At 48.4% G+C, this 19826-nt stretch overlaps 2 protein-coding genes across 2 annotated transcripts; one reads left to right on the top strand and one right to left on the bottom strand.

Annotated features, from left to right (window-relative positions):
- Positions 1–811: 811 nt before the first annotated feature.
- LOC120669481 lies at positions 812–1243 on the bottom strand. The gene has a single exon (XM_039949222.1). The coding sequence runs from the start codon at positions 1241–1243 to the stop codon at positions 812–814; it is 432 nt and encodes a 143-aa protein (XP_039805156.1).
- Positions 1244–11946: 10703 nt separating this feature from the next.
- On the top strand, positions 11947–12654 carry LOC120670639 (probable calcium-binding protein CML29). Its single transcript, XM_039950784.1, has one exon. It carries the CDS (start codon positions 12069–12071, stop codon positions 12540–12542), a length of 474 nt encoding a protein of 157 aa, XP_039806718.1. The 5' UTR covers positions 11947–12068; the 3' UTR covers positions 12543–12654.
- The last annotated feature ends 7172 nt before the right edge of the window (positions 12655–19826 follow it).

Genomic DNA, 19826 nt, shown 5'->3' with positions numbered 1-19826 from the left:
CGAAGATGCACTTTGTTGGGTTAAGTTTCCAGCGAAACTTTCAGAGGCTGTTGCAGGTTTCTTCTAGATCAGATATGAACTAATCCTTGCTTTTGGTCTTGACAACGACGTCGTCAACGTAAGCTTCAACATTGCGATGTAGCTGGTCGGCGAAGCACAGCTGTATCGCGCACTGGTAGGTAGCACCAGCGTTCTTCGACCCAAAGGACATGGTATTGTAGGCGTATGCCCCATATGGGGTGATGAATGCCGTCTTGATTTGGTCTTCTTCTTTCAGGGCAATCTGGTGATAGCTTGAATATCAGTCGAGAAAGGATAGTAGGACGCATCCTGCTATTGAGTCGATTACTTGATCAACTCGAGGTAGCCCGAAAGGATCTTTTGGGCAATGCTTGTTCAGATCAGTGTAGTCGACACACATCCTCCACTCGTTGTTCTTCTTCTTTTGGACGAGTGCAGGGTTGGCCAACCACTCGGGGTGGTAAACCTCTTTAATAAACCCTGCTGCAAGAAGTTTTGCTAGCTCCTTCTTGATGGCTTCTCGCTTGTCCGGGGAGAAACATTGTAGCCGCTGCTTCTTTGGAGTAGCTGTGGAATCGACCTTTAGGGCGTGCTCGATCAACTCCTTGGACACCCCTGGCATATCCACTGGTTTCCATGCGAACATGTCTCGGTTGGCCCTACGGAAGTTGACGAGCGTGAGTTCCTATTTATCGCTCAAGCCGGCTCCAATGATAGCAATCTTGGAGTTATCTCCTTCTTGTAGCTAAATGGTCTTGGTGCCAACGTCCCCGGCAGGTTTTACCGACGACTAGCTTGACTTCTTTGAGGGCATCAAGTCCTTGTTGAGTGACAGCTCCTTGGCGGTGGGGAGTATCTCGCTCATGGAACTGGGTACTCGAATGCTAGAGGCGTGAACAATTGCTTCCTTGTCGCATTCGAAGGACTTGAGGAGGTCCCCACGTAGAGAAAGGACTCCTGTGTTGCCCGGCATCTTGAGAAGTAGGTAGACATAGTGGGGCACGACCATAAACTTGGCCAGTGCTGGTCTTCCCAAGATGGCATGGTAATAAGATTCGAAGTCGGCTACTTCAAACTTGATATATTCTGTCCGAAAGTTTTGCTCCGTACCAAATGTGACTGGGAGGGTGACCGAGCCAATTGGTGTAGAGGAGTTTCCTAGAACGATGCCGTAGAAGGGAGCTTTACTCGGCGTAAGTAAGCTCATGTAGTTGAGGCCCATCTTCACCAATGTGCTTGCAAAGATCAGGTTGAGCCCACTACCACCGTCGATAAGTACTCGAGTTAGCTTGGAGCCCTGGACGACCGGGTCGAGTACTAGTGGGAACTTTCCTGGTTCAGAGAAGCTGGTCCATTGGTCTTCCCTAGAGAAGGTAAGGGGGACCTCGCTGTATTTCAGGGGTCTCTGAATTGCAGACTTGACTGAGAGGATTTCCCTAACTAGTTGCTTCTGGGCTCTCTTGGAAAAGCTTGGGTCTCCTCCAAATATGACGTTGACTACGTTTTCGGGCTTCTCGAACCTGTCAGGGTCTTTTTTTTGTCATCATCATCCTCCTTGTTGGGCTTCTTCTTGGGTGTATCTAGCAGCGGGGACTGGAAGGACTTGCGTATGATTGAGCACTCAAACATCGAGTGGTTACTCTTGGGGTGGATTGGGCACCTCTTGTTATGCAGGATCTTGTCAAACTGATCCATAGACTTTTCTGTTTTCTTACCGCGCGGGGTGCGATCCATAGTGCCGACGGTGTCGTCTGGCTTGTGCTTGCGCGCAAGATCCCGCTGGTTACTGGGCCTCCACGATCATTGTTGCGCTTCCCATTGTTGTCGTTGTTATGGCGTGGGAAGCGGTTGCGCTCTTGTTCCTCCTCATCTGCCCAGCGCTGCATCATGTCGCGTAGCTCCACCACCGTTTTGGGGTGGTTACGCCCAAAATCACGATAGAGTGATTGGGTGGTTATGCTGTCGTGAAAGTAGTAGATGACATCGTCGTCAGCGACATTGGCAATGGTGGCTCTTGTGTCGAAGAAGCGCTTGACGTAGGATCTGATGGCTTCGCCTGGCTCTTGCTTGCACATAGCAAGAGCATGTCGAGTAGCTACTCGATGTAGAGATCCCTAGAAGTTGTCGATGAAGACCTTCTTGAGATCCTCCCATGAGTGAATGGACTCGCACATCAAGTTCTCCAGCCATGTGAGAGGTGCAGGCTCCAAGGCCATCGGGAAGTAGAGGGCCTTGGTGGCGATATCTCCTCCTGCAACATTGATAGCTGTCGAGTATAAACGTAACTATTGAGCAGGGTCTTGCTAACCGTCGTACTTCTGGATATTTGTGGGTTTGAAATCCTTCGGGTACTCGACGTTGTCGAAGACGCTGCTGAGGGCTGGGAAGCGATCGGAGTTGTCTGCAAGATGCGTTTGGCGTCTTGCGTTGATGATGTCCCGTGCATCCATCCCGGAGTCGGCTACTTCTTCGCGGTTGCGTCCACGGTTGTTGTTGTGAGCTTGTTGAGGTCTTGGAGCTTGGTTTGCTGCAGGTTTCCACCCCTTGGTCGGTGGCTGCTAGCGACTTCTTGTTCCTCTTGGTTTCTTTGGTTTTGCTGCTGTAGTTGACGATGATGGCCTCCTGGGGTGCAGCTTGCTTGGGGTACTACTGTTGCAGTAGCCCTGGATCGGGTGCCATGAAGTGAGGACAAGGGGTCTTGTATCTCGAGTTGTTCCACTGCGTGGCGAGTAAGCTGTATGATGCGCTCTGTCTGTCGATTGCGTGGCATCTGCATGAGGCGCAAGGTAGCTTCTGTCACTGCGGCAATGGGAGTGGTGAAGATTGGATCTGCTACGTTGTTAAATTCCTGGTTGAGATCACGCGGGTGGATGCGAGCACATTCCGCAGCGCGGGTCCTGCGCTCTTCTCTGCGTTGATTCCTTGCTCTGCGAGCTGTCCGAGTAGCTTCATCCTCATCTTGTGGAGCGTTTACCGTCAGATCATCCTCTGAAATATGATCTGAAGTTTCATTGAGGTCATGCTGGCTAGGAGCACCCCCGTCCTGCTAATTGATCACGGAGACTAGACGCTCTGGGGTGTAGCTTTCAAGGCCTGACTCGTAATCGGCTAGTCCGGTCCCCCCAAAACCAGTTTCCCGTATGGGTGTAGCGGGGGTACCGTGTTGAAACGGAAGATCATCGATGCTGGCAACTTCTCGAAGGCTATCGAGTAGTTCTGTGAATGAGTAACCATGGCAAGACTTGAATTGGATTTTTGCCAGGGCATCGATTAAGGGATCCATATTGTTATTAGATGACTCATCTGAGTCCGAGTACACGTCGAAAATGGGTGCCTCCCGGCTAGCGGTGGCTGAAAAGTTCTCGACGCGCGGTGCTTGATCCAAGCTATCTTCATATGAAGAATAGAAGGATTTGATCATCCGCTGGTAAGCAGACGATACGTTGCGCAACCGAAAGATGGGTCGAGCAAGAAGAGTCTCAGTCCGAGTAGGACTCGGACTGAAATCAATCTGAGTTTGAGTAAAACTCAACTTGTCATCGAGTTTATGCTCGATCTCCTTGGCGAGATCGGGAAGCAGCATCTCGCCATGATCATCCGATCTGACAATGGCGTCGTAACTTTCCGATGAGATTGCCTCCAGCTTAGTGGTTTTGGCTAAGTGGCTGTCGAAGCCGTCTGAGCCGTTGGCAATGCAGACCCACGAGCCGAAGATGAATGTGACGCCTTGAGGAAGCGCCACGGTGCTGAAAGCGAAGGTGGCCATCGAATTCACCGATGAACTCGCCTAATCCCCTACCTGGCACGCCAGCTATCGATGTTTACCGCCAAGCCTGCTTAGGGATACCCTTAGCAGTAGGATTGTATATAGGGATCGACTGCTCTGGAACTCGATGGTGCAAGGAACACAAGTATTTAGACAGGTTCGGGCCGCGAGGTGCGTAATACCCTACGTCCTGTGTGGTTGCTTGTATTGCCTTAGGTGTTGATGTGTTTCGAGGAGGTCCCTGCCCCCCTTATATATCCGGGGGGACAGGGTTATATTGAAAGTCCTAGCCGAGTACAGTTGGAGTCCTACTACAATATGGTCGAGTAGTTTCCCTGTACTGCAGCTAGTTCTACGACTATTCGGGTAGTTACAAGAGAGGTAAAGTACATCTATGTGATATTTCTGACTCTGGAACATTGTATGTCTATAAGCAATCCCGCTGCGCCGGGTCTGACAAAAACATTCAAGGGAGCCTTACTGTTAGACAGCATATGTTCCCCAATCCCATCTGAAGATTCTGTTCTCACTGTTTATTACACTATAAGGAAGCAGCTCATTGGTCAACCAATTGTACTTCCGGCAAAAGCATAACACGGTTCATGCACCACGGAAACAAAACCACAGATGCCGGCCGTGCTGCGTCCGGCTGATTTAACTTGGCATGCCCAGGTCTCGATCGTGTTCGTGTGTGCAAAGTCAGAAACTTGCTTGCATTGTCCCCATGCTCGCATTGTCAACATCTGGTTGGGTGAACGGTTTGGCTTTTGCCCGGTTAGTTGCTGGTGCTTGCCTGCTTGGCATTAGGTGGTGAGGTGGTTTTGACAAGGGCTCAATTGATTACTAGTCCGTACTGATCCAGCAATCTAACCCCCATCGCTGTCCTTGACTTGCATCATGTTAAACTGATCGCATGCAAGTGTGATCTAGCGCAGACTTTTCTTTCACACCAAACCGTGAGCTTGATTGAGGTCGATCTTTTTTATAAAATAAATAAATAAATGTCCCGGAGGTTGTAATGTACTATCACATGCACCTAATCGAAAATGACCGAACAAGTAAGTAGGCTTTCACGTAACTGAAACCTTGTAAAAAATTATACTAGTGATGAAGTATTCACACACATGGAAAAAAAAAAGAGAGAAACTCCAAGCACAGTGGTCTTGTTTGGTTTTGGAGCGCTAGTGAATAGTATCAACTTTGACCACTAATTACGGTGTCAAACAAAGTCAGTTTACAAAATCAACTTCAGAACCCCCGTACTAGTGACCCTGAAGATTCTAATGAGGCCTTTGATCGCGTGATTAGAGGATGGTTACTGTAGCATCACTGTAGCAAATCATCGATTAGTTACCGTCATTAGATTCGTCGCGAAAAGTTACACACACCCCTAAAAAGATTTTGCAAATAGACTTCATTTAGTGCTTCATGCATGCGAGATTTTTTTTCGGAATGTGTGCGTGCTAGAATTCTTGCCGATCCAAACCAGCCAGTGTGTCTGGTTGAAACCGGGAACAGGAAGGAGAGAACCGAGGTGCCTCACCGGTTGGTGGCCCATCGGGAGCAGTTGACCTCAGTGTGCTGATACAATGTCCTACCAACTCCTTGAAATTGGTGCCTGGTCTCTACCTCAGCACTCATCAGGTGTGCGTAATAACTACTAGTAATAACCTGTTGCTCCTCCTTCAGACTTGGTTGCAATGGTTTCTACCTGCAAGCTAATTCTGAGGCTTTGATTAGTTCCCTTTAAAATTTCAAAATTTTACAAGATTTCTCATCACATCGAATTTTTCAATACATACATGAAGTATTAAATGTAGCTAAACAAAACAACAAATTGCACAATTTATCTATAATTTGCCAGACGAATCTTTTGAGCCTAGTTAATCTATGATGGGATAATAATTACCAAATATAAACGAAAGTGCTACAGTGTTTTACATTCAAAAATTTTTGCATCTAAACAAGACCTGAATCTCTGAATTCAGAGTCCTCGATCGAGTTCAACGGCATGGTGGCGAGTCAGCAGACAGGGGCAAGTAAGCGAGCTCCCAAGTAAGCGGGCCCCATTAGATATCACAGGCTTATCTCTGCGTATCCAGGACCGGTTCTTCTAGAGTTCTAGTCCTCGTCGAAGCTTCAGGTTCAGGTTCAGGGTCAGGTCAGAAAACTTGAGGATACAGTGCCTCCTGAATTTTCTCCATTGCTGATTCGACTTGGCTTTTGACGAGTTCGTTGGGTGGGTGCCGGATCAACGAGCTCTGGAGTCTGGACCGCGACCGGTCAGTGTAAGGGGGCTGTGCGTAGGTGTGTGTTGATTTTGCTCCGCGTTTGTGCAGCTGGAGCGATGCAGAGCAATGGCCAATGGATGCAGCAACCAAGATCAGCAAGTTGTACGGCCGTGTTCAATACTTGCAAGGCGCAATGTGTTTCTGTCTTGTGAAAACGGAACGAACCGTGTCTAGCTTTCGGGTGAGAAAAAAGTGCGATCTGATGGGTACTTCATTGACACGGAAAGAAAAGACCAAAAAGCTAGTTGGGACACGCAAAAATGTCAGAAAAAGGAATTGGCGTTAGATATGGTGATGTGAAAGGCTTTTCTGAAGGATTGATATTCGAGGAAATGCTTGACGAACCCGTTGACTGGCGAGCGTGGCGAGTCTTTCTTTTTTTCCTCTCTTCGAGAAAGAAAGAGAGAGACAGGGCTTAGCCGCAGCCCGCAGATCAAAGAGTAGCCCACGAAAGGTTTAGGCCTTTTCTTCTGTTGAATTATCCCAGAACATGAAGCCCACTTTGGCCCAGTTACCCATCGTCTCCGCTATCGATCTCCATCCACAGTTGACAGTTTCCCCCCACACACGCCAGTAACGCCACCATGGCGTGACAATCCAGCCGGCTTATCCAAACCCATGGCATCGCGGCCCGGGAACACGATGCTCAGTTATGGCGTCTTTTTTATTTTTGTATTTTTCAAAAAAAAAATTACAGAAATATATTTTTAGTTTTAGGTTTTACAGTTTTGTACCCCTACCGCCCGGCAGGGGGACGGCAGGGGGCCTACCGCCCGGCAGATGGGCGGTAGGGACCTATATGTAAATAAAAAAAATTACGCAGAGGTCCTTGGAGGAACCTGCCGCCCAGGCCCCCTGCCGCCCCACCAGTTGGCGGCAGGGGGCCTGCCGCCCGGCAGGGGGGCGGCAGGCTCCCACCACTAATATAAAACTCCGCCCCTTCCCCCTGCGCCCTCATTTTCTGCCCACGAGATCCAGAGAGGGGAGAGGGAGGGTGAGGGAGGTAATTCCACCGGCGAAGCCCTGCCGGATTTTGGATCCGAACCGCAGGTAACCAATATTTCTCAACTTTGTCATTCCATATTTTTTGTATGTTTAATTTTATGATTAGTATTTTTTATTATTGTAAGCACTTAGGGTTCGGATTAGTGGTTATAATTGAAGCCATAATATATTTGTAGATATTAGATTAATTAAAATGAAGTCTTTGCATGGCCAGATATGTCGAGCAAAGTGGCATTTCAAGTTCATTACGGTGACTTCTATAGAATTACTCATGATTCCTATGGAGTAAATCTATCAGCATTGGAAAAAAGACAGTGCAGTCTAGATAAACCCCTAGAGAGGAGTTTTGAGTCCATACGGAAATGTCTTCACAGGATGTTCAATGTGAATCCAAAGACCCATTTGCTTACGGTTAATACCTTGACTTCCTGGGAAACTAATGAAGATTTTTGGGAGTTGACGCATATAAGTAGTACAGAAGAATGGCAACATTACATGCACGCAGCCCTTGAAAGTGGGTGGCCTCTCGCAATGGTAATTCAAATTCACCAGAAGACCGGTGATTTAGGTGAAGAGTCAACACACACAACATCTGACTGCAATGAAGAGATGGAAGAGGATAAAAAAGAAGAGAACATGCAAGCTCCAGAACCAGAACCAGAACCACAAGGTTTAGCAGATGAAGGCGAGCGGATACCTGGAATTGTGGAGGATATGGAGAAAGAAGACCAGGATGCATAAATAATAGAGCAATGTGGGGACTCATCGGACGATGAGGACGATGAGCGCTTCCCAGTGCTAGGTGAATGGCGTAAAGAGGGTTTTGGTAATCCAGTGGTACAAGATATTAGATGTCCGGAGTTTGAATACAGAGTGAATGAGGCCATACAAGGGGCAAAGTATCGTACCATTGAGGATGTGAAGGAAGCTGTGAAGCTCTGGGCTGTATCTCTGAGGAAGGAATTCAGAGTACTGAAGTCTAGCAGCAAAGAATACGAGGTGAGGTGTGCAGATAGGGACTGTACATGGCGAGTGCATGCATACAAGGGAAAGTTCAAGACACACTGGGAATGTTCAATTGTTACACCACATACTTGTAGATTGACAGGTGTTGTGGGACATCATCGTAATATCACATCAACTTTCGTGGCTAAGAAGATGTATGGGGTGATTCTTGACAAAATGGATTATGAGCCTGCATTGATAATTAGGGACATTGAACAGAATTTCCAGTATGTGATCAGCTATGCAAAAGCTTGGCGGACTAAACAAAAAGTATTTGAGATGAGGTTTGGCACTTATGAAGCATCATATGAGAACCTACCTCGTATGCTTGAAGCAATTGTGCAAAGAAATCCTGGAAGTGCTTTTGATACATACAGTGTACCGAGCTTGTCAGGGGGGCCAAGCATTCTGCTGCGAGCTTTCTTCTGCATTGGAGCATGTGTGAGGGCATTCATTTACTGTCTTCCTGTTCTGTGTATTGACGGCACTTTCCTGACAGGGAAATATAAGGGAACAATATTGACGACAATCGGAATTGATGGCAACAAGCAGATAGTTCCCATCGCCTTTGCCTTTGTTGAGAATGAGAACACAGAAAGCTGGTACTGGTTTCTTGAACGTCTGAAGATTCACGTTGTTGCTGGAAGGCCTAATGTCCTTATCAGTGATAGACATGCAGGTCTACTTGCAGTTATAAGGCAGCTCCAAGAAGGTAGTCAATTTTCACCTCCTATATGGCTAGATGTTGTCAATAGGTGGTGTGTGAGGCATATTGCTGCTAACTTTTATGAGCGGTTCAAGAATAAGGATCTGATGAATTTGTTCAAGCGATTGTGCACTCAGAATCAGCAGAGGAAGTTTGATGCTTTGTGGGGTATAATTGATGACATGAGTGCTGAATTGCTTAAGAGCCAGGCCTCATCATCCAGCAGGAGACGTTCTACAGATTCATTAGTTGGACATGCTAAGCCATTTTCACAGTGGATTGATGGTGCGCCTAAAGAGAAGTGGTCACTTCTGTATGACACAGATGGGAGACGTTATGGGATCGAGACAACCAACCATGCTGAATGTTACAATATGGTAATGCGTCGTGTTCGTGGATTTCCTCTTGTTGGCATTGTTGAGTTCATCATGTATAGATGTATAAAGTATTTTCGGGAGCGATACGCATTAGCCGCTCCCTTACTTAATGATCCAGGAGTGTATTTTTGCAGAAGGGTCAATGAGTACATGGAGAAAAAAATTGAAAAGGCTCGATTTCACTCAGTCATATCGATGGGCACAAAGGAGCAAAGATTTGAGGTATCATACAGGGACAGGACCGGACAGGGTGTCCGCAGACAAAGGGTAATTCAAGAAGTTTTGATAACCATTGACGGGAGGGTGTTCTGCCGATGTCAGAAGCCAAAGGTGCATCACTTACCATGCTCCCATGTCATCGCGGCTTGTTCTGTATCTGGGTTAGATGCTGCGTCCTATATTTCTCAATATTTCACAAAAGAAGCCGCAGCACAGACTTGGTGTCATGAGATATACGGCATCGGTATTCTAGGCCCATTCACTAAAAAAATCCCCATCCAAATCTCATCCCTGATGCAGCTACGAAGCGGGGCATAGGCCGACGGCAGACACGTCGGATCCGGAACGGAATGGACGAGTCCGAGGCTGGAAAGAAGAAAAAACATTGCAACTTGTGTGGAGCGGACGGTCACACTTACAAGAAGTGTCCACAGCTTTCAGTACCCACTGCTGCTGCCGAGGCTGGACCTTCCGGGAATCCGACGGATGGATCGGCTCCACCTACAAGAATTTGCCGCATCTAGTTGTGCACGTAACAGTTTGTAATGTATTTGTGTGCACGAAACTAAGTATATTATGTATTTGTCTTGAATTTGGTTGTAACGAATATGTTATGTGGTATTATGCTCCACCTTCAATGTAATATGTTATGTGGTATTTTGTTTAACGTTCTATTTATATTTCGTTCATTGTATCTTATGTGGTATTGTATCATAAATATAATCATTACAATCAAACATAGCAAACATATAAGTATTGCAATTAAAGGTACAGGCGTCCCGTCACAATTTACATCACAATCTAAAACTGATGTCCATCATATGTTACAGATCATGTCATGAAATCATCTAAATCGTCATCCCAGTTGACAGATGGTGGTGCTGTAGGTGGTGCAGCATTACTTGACGAACCTCTCGACTTTCCTTTTCTCTCTTTTCTGGTTCTAGGTTCATGTACAGGGGGGAGGAACATCAGGTGTTCGAGGCCATGATTTGGGGGGCATGAAGTCATCCATATCGTCATCCCAGTTAACACAACTAGGTGCTCGAGGTGGTGCAGCACGACTTGACGAACCTCCGGTCATCTGTTCTTGTGGAGGCCTAGAACTATCACCCGAAGATCTTTTACACCTCCTTCGTCTAGTTTGTGGCATAACTCCACCGAAGATACATACCAATTTTTTGAAACTTGGTGTCGATTTGTTAATCAACTCCGTGTCCTCGGGGTAATCCTAGCATATAATTACATAATAATTTTACTATTTCGTAAATATGGATTACAAATAACGGACGTGATTAGAACTGAATAAGAGTTACCTTAATGTGCATCTCATACACCTCTGGCCGCATCCATTTCTTACAAGTAGTTTGTAAGAATCCAATAACATGTTGATGATTCGCCAGTTCACATACCCTCATGTATATCTTCCTACGTTCTAGCAGGTGTTCCTTTAAATCTTGCATTGTAATACCTCGAAATAATGTCAAATCTTTAAACTCAACTAATTTGGACAACACCATCTCTATCGTACCATCCGCTAATGGATCCAACTTCTTACTGATTACAAGACGTGTCATGATCTCAAGAAATATATTGGATTTTTCTTCGGTCCATGAAAATCCAACAGAATTGGAGGCAACCATTGCCTTATGCTGCAATAACAGTAAGGTACTGTCATTCTAAGTTTACTATTCTATATTTCACTATCCAAAAACTAAGTCTATTCTAATTCATAATTATTTTAGAAACAAGTCTATAATAGTTGAGAAATATTGGTTACCTGCGGTTCGGATCCAAAATCCGGCAGGGCTTCGCCGGTGGAATTACCTCCCTCACCCTCCCTCTCCCCTCTCTGGATCTCGTGGGCAGAAAATGAGGGCGCAGGGGGAAGGGGCGGAGTTTTATATTAGCGGCGGGAGCCTGCCGCCCGGCAGGGGGCGGCAGGCTCCCTCCAAGGACCTCTGCGCAATTTTTTTTATTTACATATAGGTCCATACCGCCCATCTGCCGGGCGGTAGGCCCCCTGCCGCCCCCCTGCCGGGCGGTAGGGGTACAAAACTGTAAAATCTAAAACCAAAAATATATTTCTGTAATTTTTTTTTGAAAAATACAAAAATAAAAAAGACGCCTCAGTTATGCGTCCCACAATTTAGCGCGCATATTTTTCAAAAAAAAATCTTACATATGTATAGTATACTAAATAAAGTTTATTTGTAAAATTTTTTTATGGATGAGTATAACTTTTCGCGACGAATTTAATGACGGTAATTAATTGATGATTTGCTACAGTGATCATACTCTAATCGCGCGGTCAAAGGCCTTATTAGATTATTCAGGATTACTAGCGCGGGGGTTCTGAAGTTGATTTTGTAAACTAGTTTTGTTTGACATCGTAATTAGTGGTCAAAATATTACTATTCCTAACACGAAGAGAAACCAAACAAGGCCCCTGTCGACACAAAGCAGCCAAAGATTCAGATTCTCCAGTCCCTGTCTCACCTCACACTCAAGCACAATGCTCACTGCAATCCTGCTGCTCTGACAGACCTTCGTTCGAACGCCGAGGTTGGAGATCACTGATCACCTCGTCCTTTTTAAGGCCGCGTGCTTGCAACGAGCAGTGCTCAACCACAGCAACCAGCTCAAAGAAAAACTCACTCATCCCTGCAAAGATCGCGATGGCGGCGCCGGGGTTGCCGCTGACGGTGGACTTCGAGGCGCTGAGCTACATCAGCAGCCTGGTGGAGGCGTTCCAGGCGTTCGACACCGACAACGACGGGCTCGTGACGGCGCCCGAGCTCCGTGGCCTGCTGGCGTCGCTGGGCCTGGAAAAATCGGAGGCCGAGGCGCGCGACATGCTGGCGCGGGCCGACGCCGACCGCGACGGCCGGCTCAGCGTCGAGGAGCTCCTGGACGTGATGAACGCCGGGGAGCTCGGGCTGGGCGCGCTCGGCGACCTTATGCAGTCGGTGCTGCCCGCGCTCGAGGCCGCCGGGGGCGCGCTGGTCGGCGCGGACGAGCTCACCAGGGCGCTCGGCGTCGTGGGCGCCGCCAGCGCCGAGGACTGCGCGGCCATCGTCGAGTGCCTGGACGGCGACGGCGACGGCGCTATCACCATCGAGGAGTTCAGGCTCATGGCCGACCTGCTCTAGATCGAGCCTAGGCTGCCGCACCTACGCTTGGAACAGTGTCTAGTTTGCTCTGTGCCCGTGTTCAATTGTGTACTGAGCTTGACAATAATCAAGGGCGTGTTTTTTTTTTCGAAAAAAGTATTTCTCTGCAAATAATCAAGTGCGTGTTCATCTATGATCCTCTGTGGACTGAGAAACGTGCAGGCTGCCCCTCTAATGGTGGTGGGAAGCTGGAGCCTAAAGGTATGGCGCGGTGGCGCCGCAGGGGAACGGCTGCAATGGAACTCACCGCGGCGGGTGGCTCACGCTGGAGGTGCTCCTGGACCTGATGAACGCCGGGGAGCTTGCGCTCGGCGCGCTGCCGCAGTCCGTCGTTCCGGCGCTCCGCGGCTGGAGGTAGGCGACGGCCCCCCACCCTTTCGTCCGGCTCTTGCTCGCCCGTGCATGCCTTGACTTTGAAGCGGTGAATGTGCAAATCGTGGCCGCAGAAGTGCGATCGAACGGCTGCGACGAACCCCCAGGGTGGACGGTATTTCGATTGCCGTCCACCCCCGGTCGTTGTTTCGTTGCCCGACCACACCAGGGCTTCGGTCCGTGTCTTGTCAAGCGCCTGGCTGCTGCAGTCTCACGCGTGCCCTCGTTCGCCGTGCCCCTGCGTCCGTCCGGGCGGCCGCCGATGGCGTCGCCGCCGCCACCGGATTTCGCAGCGAGCTTGCCTCCGATCAACTGACCGGGCGTCGAAAAGCCTGTACACGAGGAGTGGCTTCCCGCGCTCGCCGGCCGGCGCCGAACGCAATGGCTGGCTCGTCGTAGGTACTCCTGGACGCGACGAATGCCGGGAGTTGGGGCAGGGCAAGGTCGGCACTACAGCAGTACTGTCATAGAACCATCTAAATTAAATTGGTTTAAGTGCGCTAATTATTATTTTAAGTGTTAATCAAATAACCGCACACTTAAAACAGTGTAATCTGGCAGTCTGTTGGATTAAGGATCGAAAACATCGAAAGTCTCACCCGAAGGCGAGCACAGATGATTAGAAGCAAACAGAAGTTTCTCAAATTTAATTTACAAACAGAACTCATCAAAATGAGTTTGTGTAAAATATCAGAGTTCAAAATGCAGCGAAATTTAAATAGAAGTTTACTTTAAATAAACCACGATACTACGAAGACGTGAGGATGTCACATCGAGCCCACCGGTGTGAATTCTAGTTAACTCCAACCAGCAACAAATACCTGAAAACAGGGTAACAACAAACCCTGAGTATACTAATACTCAGCAAGACTTACCCGACTATTGGTATATACTTAACCGACTCCTGAACATGCAAGGCTCTTTGGCTCTAGTTCTTTTGCTGAAAAGCCGCTAGTATTGGATGCTTACTTTTAGTATTTTAGCTCAAGTTGAGTTAGTAGCTATAAACTAGGTTTGCCTACTTCTCTAGAGAAAACATGGTTAATCATATTATCTTTTCAAGAACATAACCGCACATCCACCTTTCATTTTTCTGTCCTTTCAATCCTTACTACGATGCGACGCATTGACAAAGGCTCTCATATCCACGAGTCACGGCGGATTGATCCGATTTAATCTTGCAAGGTGGATCTAACTCACACGCCAAGTGCGACCTCGTCGAGTCACACCGAGCAACCGTTCCCACGATTACCCTTAAGCCTGAATCAAGCCCGCCAGCACCCGGATGAGGAGCCCCACACGACGAACACCCGTTGAACCCGTGGACGACTATCTCATCCGTCATCCCTACCCAGCACCGCAGGTCGAGAATCAGATTCCAACGCAATTTAGGTAATTAGGTTACCGGTTTCGACTACCTCCTACTTCCGGCATGTGGTTAGTACTGTTCAATCCTCAGTCAAAAGGCCAACAACGGAACGGTCATCAATCGACACAGGCGGAGACTCAACTTTCCTTTATTCCATAATCATATCCAACTTTCCCTCCGTCTGGTCTCCATTTCCATATTTACAGTATTATTCTCACTTCTCTTACTGAAGTATCAAACCTATCTCTCGCGGGTGACAGGAAATCACCCGTCTTCTACCGGGTTTTACTCAAGCGTAGCAGTGCTATCGAGATGCCCACACTAGTAGAGACACTGGGTAATCTAGGGATTATGCAGCTAGGGTTCCATACAACTCCTAGAAACTTAATGCACAAGTACATAATTAATAACATTGCGTAATATTTAAAGTAAGGGTTATGCTCCTGGGCTTGCCTGGGATTAACACTAAGTCAGTGTTAGTTAGATGATACTTGCTTGATGAGCGTCTTCTTCTGGTCATGCACATCGGGATCCATCCGTCCAGCTTCTAGATGTGTCCACCATTCACCATCTTGGGGTTCGATTCCGTCATCACGTGCTTCACGTCCGCGCATTATACGTCTAGCGTACCTATATGATATGCAATGATGCAAGCGCATGAACTTAAGAAAAACAACACATGATGCATTTCAAAGGCAGACATGGCAAGCATAAGATCGAAATTGCATGGGTGCTGATGTGTGGGCTCATATTCAAAATCATTTTAGTCTGAAGTGTCTTCTTCAAAGACTAGTTACTAAACTCACTTAGTATGATTAAACATGACTAAAGAAATACATCACGAAACGCTAAGCAACAGCATGTTAAATATTTTAACTAGCTACGACCGGTGGTAATAAAGCTAAACCAACTGGTTTTACATTTTCAACAAGACATTAAACTAAAGCATGCCATATTATTTACCCCAAAGCATAGATCTTGTTATGAGGAGCATAACAAAACAAGTTTCAACACTTATGGGTCAAACTATAATTTACTAGGCATTAAACAAGTTTAGCTCATTTTCTAATTATAAACCTTTCTATTATTCATATATTATTCTATAAACACTACACAAGTTAAATTAACAACCTATGCATACATGTACAAATAAATATGAAACTTCTACCACAGCACATGCATCACAAGACTAACCTACCATAAAAATTTCATGGCATGACATGCCTCCAATCATTAGTTATGAAAAAGGTAAGAACAACTAGTCTTTATGCACTATTAAACATAAATCTATTTTTGCAGCAAAACTTTCTAACTAAAACTTGTCGTATTATGGTTCCATTGGGTAGAGATTTTTATAAGGATTCCAAAAAGTCTTTATTTGCTATTTTAGGATTTTTCTATGATTTTTAATTGAATTTATAATTTACTGCAAAAGTGTAAAAACAAATCTAGATATTGCAGATGGGTCCCTGGTTTTTGCATAAAGGGGCTCTGAAATATTTGGGACTTGCAAATAGGCCCCTGGCTGGACTAAAACAGGGGAGGGGGTCGGGCGGCGCTGCAAGGCCGGTTCCGGCGATCTCCCTCACCGGCAGCGAGGGCCCAGGTGGGGGAAAGGGAGAGGAGGTCGAGGACTACCTCGTGGATGTCTTGGTTCGCGGGGAGAGAGTCCAAGGCGGCGGCTCCACGAGCTCCGGCGGCCGGCGGTGGTGGGGTACGGCGACGGCGGCGCTCCGGCGGCAAGAGGTGGCGGGTTCGGGCCGGTGAGCATCACGGGGATGCGGGGATCTCGTTCTCGGGCTCCGTTGGGGCAGAGGGAGGCCAGAGGGTGGGGCTCCGCGGGAGCAAGTGGCCGGCGGCGGCGCTAGTCCGCGGCTGCGGCTCGTCGGCGGCGAAGAGGTGATGCGGCTGGGTTTGGGAGGTCCGTTGGGAGGCGGTGATCGTTCTGGGGTGCTTGATTTGGGGAAGGAGAGGGTGGAGACGCGGAGCGCTATGGTGGCTGCGGGCGGCGGCGCCATGGCGCGACGGCGAGCTCGCTCGCGAGCTGCTGGGGGCAGGGGCCGGGATGCCGTGTCGAGGGAGGGGAGGAGAGTGAACTGGAGATGCAAGCAAGCTAGATAGGGGCGAGGGCGCAGGTGAGATGGAGAAGGGGTACACGGCACGGCTCGGTGTGGCCGCGGCGGCCAACCTCGGCGTGCGCGCAGGAGACGGCGCCGCGTGGCGAAGCCGACGCCGGTTTGGGGAAAAACTGGGGGTGGAGAGGCGGTTTTGGTCGAGGGTGCGGCGCGTGGCCTGGCCAGCTGGCCGGCGGCCATCGCTGCCGCGAGGCAGAAAGCAGAGGAGGGATGGGGAGAGGTGAGGGCAGTTTCATAAATAATTTGAAGTTCAAAAATCAATTTTGTAAACTTAGTTTTTCTCCATCTTCATGGCCCCAAATGAAAAACTTTTGAATACGAAAGTTGTTCAAAATTTTGAGATCTTCGACTTTTGTTTCAGGCAAAACTTCATTTGAGGTTTGGTTTGAAAGTTAAATTTGAATTCTGGACGATTGTGCATAATTACCATATTCCAATTTAAATTTAAAATTTTCTTCACTTTTTGTATAGAAATTTTAAAATATTTGAACATAAAAGTTGTTCCGCATTTAAAATGCTGCAACTTTGATTTTGGGCAAAAGTTCATTTGAACTATATTTAAGAAATTATTTCCAAGGCAGATTGGTTTGAAATTTGAAGATAGTTTAAATCTTTAAAAACCATGCTTCAATGCTAATGATGATGTTAAACACATGATTAATCCTAATTACTCGTAATTAACACCTGGGGTGTTACAATCCTACCCCCTTAAAAGAATCTTGTCCCGAAATTCAGAACGAAAGACTCTCAAGGGAAGAGAAGCAGGTTAACCATCAAAGCCAGCAGGACAAAGCCACATTAGAGAAGATTGATGTTGACAATATGATCCTTTGCAGATAAGGATTGAGATCTTAGAGAAGTTTTAAGAAGCAAGGTATAAGAAACACAATATCTCCCACAACTTTATCCAACTGGTAACTTGTCTGACTTTACATGTTTTATGCTCTCTCGTTCCAACAGTGATGGCTTAGGTTGCTTGATCATCTCGGTAGATTAAATAAGGTCTCTTGTCTCCCATTTCTTGATGACAATGATGCTCTTAAGAAAGCACTCAAACTTGATTTTTACACGACTCTCAAACTAGGACGGATAATTGAGTCATGTAAGGTTTTCAGATCCAGAAGAAAAAGATAAATTGTACAAGGAATGATAATGAGACAAGGTGGTCAAGTTCTCCTAGAGCTGAGATCGCGACATGAGAAAATAAATATCGTGAGATTCATCACAAGACTTATCGATAGCAAATGAGTATAGCATGAGATTCACCACAGCCGGGTGGCGTAGTGCACCCGCCTAAACCCAGAGGGTGAGTACTCGGGGGTAGCTTGGATTAGTCCAATATAGATGCAAGAACACGGTGAACACAACAAGTTTAGAGTGGTTCGGGCCGCCGGAGCGTAATACCCTACGTCCACTGTGTGTTGTATTGCTTGTGCTCTCAAGAGGTTGAGAATGTGATTGTTCGGAGTGAATCCGAGCTTGTGTTGTGTCTGGCTTGGCTTGGCCTTACGTACTCCTCCCTTTTATATCTCAAGGGAGAAGTGTACATAGCCGTTGGGTCCCCGACAGATGGGCCCAGCGATGTAGTATAAAATAACATATTGTACAGACATTATGGCGTTGCAGGCGACGGAGACCTTATTCCTGGATTTCCTTGCTTTGCCCGTGGGAATCTTTCGTCCAGCATAGCCATGCCCTGTCTTCTCGAAACGGCACCAGGGCGTACCTTGCCGTAGCCTGCCGCGTAGCTGAACGGGCCGTGTAGCTTGCGGCGTAGGCGGTATGAAGAAAGGGTGTCGTGCCGTCGTATCCATTTAATGCGGCAGACGGGCTCTGCGCGGATGTGGCGCATGCAGCTGCTCTGTGTACCTCGGTAATATGCGGTCTACAGTGAGGCCTGACAAAAGCTGCCCCGCGTGCCGCGGTGGCAGAGCAGGCCTCAACCACCCGCATTGAATGTGGTGGGTGGGCGAGTCTTCCATCGGAAAACTCGCGCCTGCACCTGCAGGACACGTGGCGCCCTCGGACCCCACCCCGGCGGTATATTGGTTCTACGCACGTGGGAGGTCCGGACGGACGCGGGGAGGTCCCGGACCCATATGAGGGGTCCGTGCCCTCGGCTGTTGGCGCAGAGCTTCCCCTCCTCAGGGACACGTGGCGTCACCGGACCCGTTCCCAGAGCGGGGAACAGGTCCGGGGCCGTTGGCCTGGTGAGGTAAGAGCCGAACCCCTGGGGCCCGGCTGCTCCGCCCCTTAGGGCGTAGTTATGTATGACTACGTGAGTCCTGCCTTACTACAGTAGGACTGGGTATCCCTGCTACAGGGTACCGACAGTGGGCCCCGGGCCTACCTCGGGAAAGGCTACGAACCCGCAGGTGGGGCCACTACTGTAATCTAGCTCTGCATAACTTGAAGCCTCCAGCGTTAGACTATGCGTGCTGCAGGAGTCTTGTCCGGCTTTGTCGATCCATTGGGTTCCCTACTGGCCCATCATGTCGCAATGGCTCACTGACTCAAGGCCCCCACGCACAGTGGTGCGCCTAGTCACGCGTACGTCGCTCGGCACTACTGCCGTCGGGGTAAAAGGAATTCTTTTCTGCCAGCACGGTTCCCGAAAGGTCTGACCCTGTCAGCGCTCGTACAGGAGCGTCGGTTCGGCTTCCGCCTCGCTCCGAGCGCGAGCGACGGTTCGAATCCCGCCTTTTCACACCTTTGTTTGTTACCCGCCTCTCTTGACAGGCGGGCCTGGGCCCCCTTGTCTTGGACTAGGCGGCTAACACCAGGCGCGAGCGTCGCTTGGCTTCCAGCGACGGTTTCTGGGCGCGCCGGATAGATCAGCCTTAATAAGAGGCCGAACCGCATGCTGCGGTTACTTTTCCGCATTCGCCTTCTTCCTTCCAACCTTTGTGCCCCTTTGCCTTCGAGCCTGTTCGCCCCTTGCTCTTCTGCGCAGATTGTTCCTCGCCTCCACAGCAAGATGGCGTCCCTCGTTCGTCCCCGTCATTTCCAAACTGAGGCAGAACTGAACGTGGTGCGCCGCCTGCTTGGGTGGAGTCCACAGGAGACCGCCTGGGGAATTCGAGCAGGCTCGGTTCCCCTCGGCGATCTGCGCGCCGGGGAATTTGTGCTGTTTATTTCGCACATTTCCACCGGCGTGGGGCTGCCGATTTCTTCGTTCTTCTTGCTGCTGCTGGACGATTTCAGCCTCTAACTCCAGCATCTCACGCCCCACTCCATCCTCCTAACATCGATCTTCCTCCACCTATGTGAGATGTTCGTGGGGGTGCGGCCCTGCGTCATTCTCTTCCGCCACTTCTTCGTCCTGGTGAAGTCCGGGAAGAGCAAGGATGAAGTGGGGCGTACTACTTCCAGACAAGGAGCGATCTA

This window comes from Panicum virgatum, chromosome 4N (assembly GCF_016808335.1).
Source record: "Panicum virgatum strain AP13 chromosome 4N, P.virgatum_v5, whole genome shotgun sequence".
In the NCBI taxonomy this organism is placed as follows: domain Eukaryota; kingdom Viridiplantae; phylum Streptophyta; class Magnoliopsida; order Poales; family Poaceae; genus Panicum; species Panicum virgatum.
The sequence above is the reverse complement of the archived record's forward strand: the minus strand, read 5'-3'. Positions and strand labels throughout refer to the sequence as shown.